Genomic DNA, 5,569 nt, shown 5'->3' with positions numbered 1-5,569 from the left:
CCCATGATTTACAACATGGTCAACCTGAGGTTACTCGCATCGTATCTGATTAATGTGGTCCTCATCTTCTTCATCCACATCCTTCTGCAGGTCTACCTCTCACCCTTCCTCTCCTTCTTCCTCTTCCTCTCCCTCTTCCTCTCCCTCTTCCTCTCCCTCTCCCTCTCCCTCTCCCACTTCCTCTTCCTCTTCCTCTTCCTCTCCCTCTCCTTCTTCCTCTCCATCTTGCCCTTCCTCTCCTTCTTCCACTGCCTCTCCCTTTCCCTGGTTCTCTCCCTCTTTCTCTCCATCTCACCCTTCCTCTCCTTCTTCCTCCTTCTCTCCCTTTCCCTGTTCCTCTCCTTCTTCCTATCCATCTCACCCTTCCTCTCCTTCTTTCTCTTCCTCTCCCTGTCCCTCTTCCTATCACCCCCCCCTTCCTCTTCCTGCAATGTTGCCTTCTATTTTTTGTTGAAGACAAGTAAACCCTGCTGGGGTTTTTTATACTGCTTCCACCTGATAGAGTTTCCAGTTAAGCTCGGTGTCTGCACACCTGACAGCCGTGTCTGATCAGCCGGTCTGTAGGTGAGGTAATTTGGAAAGTGGTGCCCAGGAATGGCAAAGAAGTGACACGGTGTTAGATTTTTGTGTTTTATGTAGAGAAGTGTGTGTAGTGTGGCTGAGGATGTGATTATAGTGTCAGGTTGTGCTCCTTGACTGTCAGGGTGCATTAACTGTGTTGTTTTTTCATATTTCAGTGTGTAATCATAAAAAACTGTAATTGTCTATGACAGCACCTCTCTCTCTCTCTCTCTCTCTCTCTCTCTCACACACACACACACACACACACAAAAATATAAATATAAATATAAATTATTTAAAATAAATATCTCTTCTGAGGCTACTGAAGCTTTAAATGACCACCCACAGTTTCTATTATCATTATTATTATTATTATTATTATTATTATTATTATTATTATTATTATTACTATTATTATTATTATTATTATTATTATTATTATTATTATTATTATTATTATTATTATTATTATTATTATACAAACAAATTTTTATGTACATTAATAATAAATGTTTTAATTTGATGGACAGAGAAATGTTATTCATGTTCTTATTTGCTAGTCAAATTAGAAACAGTGTAGAAAGACCACACACACACACACACACCACGCACACACACACAATATCTGTGTGTGCATGGTGTGTGTGTGTACCCACGGAAGCCAGCACAGACACTTTGACACTTTGCCTTAAACTCTCTCACACGTGATTTCTCCCCATACCCAGCCACCCCTCCAACACACACACACACACACACACAAAGGAACTTCCGTTCTGAAAGCAGCTGTGTGCTGGACTCCTGTTAGTCACTTCCTGGTCTCAGAGTGCAGTTGGAGTTTAGATCAAACGTCTCGCTCTGCCGCTGAAACACTGAAGGTAAAACATTCATTTCTTTTCCACTAGGAATGTTAAGTGTGTGTGTGTTAAGGTGTGTGAAATGTGTTTGAGAGTCTCTGTCTGAGTTATTCAGTAAACCTGAAGACTTTAGAACTTTGAGCTGTAGAAGCCAAACTTTAGACTCTGATTTAGTGTGGAGACGCTGAGTTTAACTGATAAAAACTAACACAGAGTGGCAGCAATAATAACGACAAAATCAGTGTGCAGATCTTTTACATGGTCAGCACCGACCGAGGAAAGACAGAAGGTCAGAAGCAGTAAGTGGTGTTAATTACCACCTAAAGGCTTCATTATGCTATAAGTAAACACCATGTGTGTTAATAAAAAGAATTTAATAAGGAAATGAACACCAGTAATGAAGCTACAGCTGTGACTGTATTATTTAATGATGATATTTAATCAACACAGATGTTTAGTTTTAAACATGTGATGTAATCAATTAACATTCATTTACATTTGACTTAATTCATTCATTTATTCATATACGATATTACCTTCATTTGTTTTGTTTATGTTAATCTGAAGATCAGAAGATGTCAAAACTCTCAGTATACAGTAAAGTGATTACAGCAACATCTATAAAGCTAAATTTTTGTTTCAGCTTGTGTTCCTGAGTGCTAACGGACTAAACGCTGGTGTTCTCTCTACACCACATCATCAATACCTTACAGTTTTCCAGCAGCTGTCACCTTAGACCCCCGTCCAGCTTACAGACATTTACTAGCAGCAGAGTTTATGGGAAAACATAAACACCTTTATATTTACAGTAAATAAGGGAATTTAAGTGCTGTATGATTTGAACAGATCATTTCCCTGTTTCCTTTTGTACACTATATTAATATAAGAGACAGTTCTGTACAGAGACGCATACAGTGTTTATGTCGACAGATCATCCTCTTTCACCTGTAGGAATGACGTGACCTTTGAAACCTGACGTTCTCCCAGTCTGCTAATGTCGCTCTCAACGAAAGTGTTTAAAAACTGATTAAAGAGCTTAAAGAGAGATGAGAAACGTCTTACCAAAATACAAGCCCAAAATTTATTCTATGAAAAAGAAAAGAGACTAAACACAAATCTATTAAATAAATATTTAACAGGTCTTTAAACCTTCTGTGTGTCTCCCCAGCCTGTGTGTGTGTGAGTGTGTGTATGAATGTGTGTGTGTAAGTTTGTGATGTAGATGGCCAATCCGAGTGTATTCAGAGCTGAGAGATGAGTTTCGAAGTGATTCTAGAGGAAACTCTGATCAAACGATCGCAGCAGAAGAAACGTACTTCGCCACTCAACTATAAGGAGCGAGTTTTCGTCCTTACCAAGACCAAACTGACCTACTACGAGGGACGCATCGAGGTCAGCAGGCGCTCACTGTACTGCTGCAGTACATTACGCTTCATTGCTCGCAATGTTTCTGATACTGAGAAATTCGGTGTGTTTGTGTGTGTGTAGAAGAAGTTCAAGAAGGGCTCCATTGACCTCCAGCGTGTCAAGTGTGTTGAGATTGTAAAAAATGGAGGTCTGGTTATCCCATGCGAAAATAAATACCCCTTTCAGGTAAATCAGCACTGTGTCTAACTAATCACCACACACACACACAGTGTATATATATATATATATATATGTATATATATATACACATATATATATATATGTATGTGTGTGTGTGTGTGTGTGTGTGTGTGTGTGTGTTTTCCTCACCCTTTTGTTCTCTCTCTCTCTCTAGGTGGTTTACGATACAAACACTTTGTATATTTTTGCTCCCAGTAATGAAAGCAGGAGTGCATGGGTACAAAACATGAAGGAGGGTCAGTTTATAGACACACACACACACACACACACAGAGTTACCATGACAGTTAATTTAAGGGTTGACAACATCATATCCGGCTTTCATAAGCTCTATCGGAAATCACTCCTCACTGTGTGAGTGCACGCGTGCGTGTGTGTGTGTTCTGATGCAGTCATGTGTTTAAAAGAAGAACTAAAGTAAGAAACTGAAAGAGGAAGCACAGTTTATGTTCCATCCAGATAAAAATCTCCTAATCCCCAGCCCTTTATTATTATTATTATTATTATTATTATTATTATTATTATTATTATTATTATTATTATTATTATTATTATTATTATTCAGTTATTGAACACTGAGACAGATGCATTGTTGGTCTGTTTAACTATATATAAATAATCTGATTATCAGTCATTACCACAGATCTGTGGCCCTGCCCACATGCCCTGCACTGAGCAACAAGGCACTTTATTAGAGTCTCTGATCATCTACCTGATAAACTGGAATGAGATTTTGAAGAAACGCTGATGAATGAAAATCTTCACTCTCTCGGATAACATGAGGAGCAACTGCTTCAGTAAAAACGGAAAAAAATTAATTCTGTTAGTCTGAAAGAACTGAGTTTTGTGATGACTGAATAGCATCACGCCTCAGATCTCACACACAAGTCTGAAAGGTACAAAGAGCGACGTTCCATCACATGACCCTAGTGTTTCTTTAGTGCACATGTGCAAGACACAGAGGCGTGATTTCAACAACAATCAACATCCATCCATCCATTTTCTATACCCGCTTTAATCCTAATTAGGGTCACGTGGATCTGCTGGAGCATATCCCACCACACATCCGACGAAAGGCAGGGGTACACCCTGGACAGGTCGCCAGTCCATCGCAGGGCCACACACATAGACAGACAGCCACACACACCTATGGGCCATTTAAAATTACCAATCAACCTAATGTACATGTCTTTTTGACTGTGGGAGGAAGCCAGAGTACAATCAACATACGAAATATAAATTTCTTAGTTCTGTGACATTCAGACGATTTTGTGGAGCATGCGGTCCTGTGCTTCTTCAGCTCACCACTTTAGTTCCTACCTGCAATCAGTTCCCAAAAATGAAAGAAAATCTTATAAGCTTTAGTTCATCTTCTCGTGTGAATACGACCACTCGTTAAACACGTACAGAGCCGTGAACCTGGAGGGCGTGCAGAAATGCTGTAGTGGTTTACACGTCTTATCTCATAGCAACTAAAACTAAAGCTGGACATATCCACAAGAGACAGAAGTGATTATCTCTGGTTAACATGAGCACAGGGTGGAGTTTATGTAAAACAGAGGCGTGTCTTAGTTACAAATGATTCTGATGATGAACTTAAGCACACTTCATTGCTTTGCAGAGATAAAGAACAATCCTCAGGTGATGGCCAAGTTTCACCCTCAGTTCTGGCAGGGGGAGTGGCTCTGCTGCGGACAGGAGGATAAACTGGCTCTGGGCTGTGAGGAGTACAACCTGTTTGGAGATAGTGAGACAATACACACACACACACACACACACACACACACAATCCCAGATAAAATTGATGACATTTTTGCTTTTCTTTCAGTTTCAAGGAAACCTCTTCCCCCTATTCCTATTCCGGAATCTAAGGTGAGTAAAGACACACAAACACACACACACACACATGCACTGGTATCAGTATTTTAACATGATTATAAAAATTAATTAAATAAACATAAATAATATCAGGTTATATAACTCGATGTTGATTTTCTATATAGTATTATACCAGCTTTGTCTAAACCTCTACATTATTTCCACTTAAACACATGAACAATAAAAACTGTTGTGTATGTGGGATTTCTATATTTATACAACAGGAAGTCTCACCACACTGAACATGCTTCACATCCCTGCTCAGAATTCACACACTGTTAGGTTTTGTTTTATAATTTTGGGAAGTGGTTTTGGTGTTAATGTGGATGTTATTGGGTTTCACACACACACACACACATGTGCCAACAAATTGGTCATTCATGTGTGTAGATATGAGTATATGTGTATTTGTAGTGTATTTGTAGATTGTACAGTTCAGGAGGAGTGTGAAGCTCTGCAGCTGGGTTTCAGGGTTTGGGTTCCTCAGTTCCAGTGAAGGAGAAGGAGAAGGTTTAATGTTAATGTTATTGCATACAACCACATTTTACACAAACCTATCCTTCAGACATGGTGGCAGCAGTTTGGGAAGAAACTTCTGTTTCAGGGGTTTGGTGTAGAGGAACTCAGGAGTGCTGAACTCAAGCCCACTGAACAGCTCGGAGATGAACG

At 39.5% G+C, this 5,569-nt stretch overlaps 1 protein-coding gene across 1 annotated transcript in view; it reads left to right on the top strand.

Moving 5' to 3' along the window:
• The first annotated feature begins 1,284 nt into the window (after nucleotides 1-1,284).
• tec (tec protein tyrosine kinase) overlaps nucleotides 1,285-5,569 on the top strand; it is a 20,279-nt gene continuing 15,994 nt past the window's right edge. Inside the window, exons 1-6 of the mRNA XM_058410716.1 lie at nucleotides 1,285-1,436; nucleotides 2,584-2,807; nucleotides 2,904-3,008; nucleotides 3,178-3,259; nucleotides 4,644-4,769; nucleotides 4,851-4,894. Coding sequence (XP_058266699.1) covers nucleotides 2,670-2,807; nucleotides 2,904-3,008; nucleotides 3,178-3,259; nucleotides 4,644-4,769; nucleotides 4,851-4,894 — 495 coding nt within the window. The 5' untranslated portion in view covers nucleotides 1,285-1,436; nucleotides 2,584-2,669. The remainder of the gene's footprint in view (nucleotides 1,437-2,583; nucleotides 2,808-2,903; nucleotides 3,009-3,177; nucleotides 3,260-4,643; nucleotides 4,770-4,850; nucleotides 4,895-5,569) is intronic.

Source organism: Hemibagrus wyckioides, linkage group LG15, assembly GCF_019097595.1.
Source record: "Hemibagrus wyckioides isolate EC202008001 linkage group LG15, SWU_Hwy_1.0, whole genome shotgun sequence".
NCBI classification, from domain to species: Eukaryota; Metazoa; Chordata; class Actinopteri; order Siluriformes; family Bagridae; genus Hemibagrus; species Hemibagrus wyckioides.
Note: the sequence above shows the minus strand (reverse complement) of the source record. Positions and strands in the feature narration are given on the sequence as shown.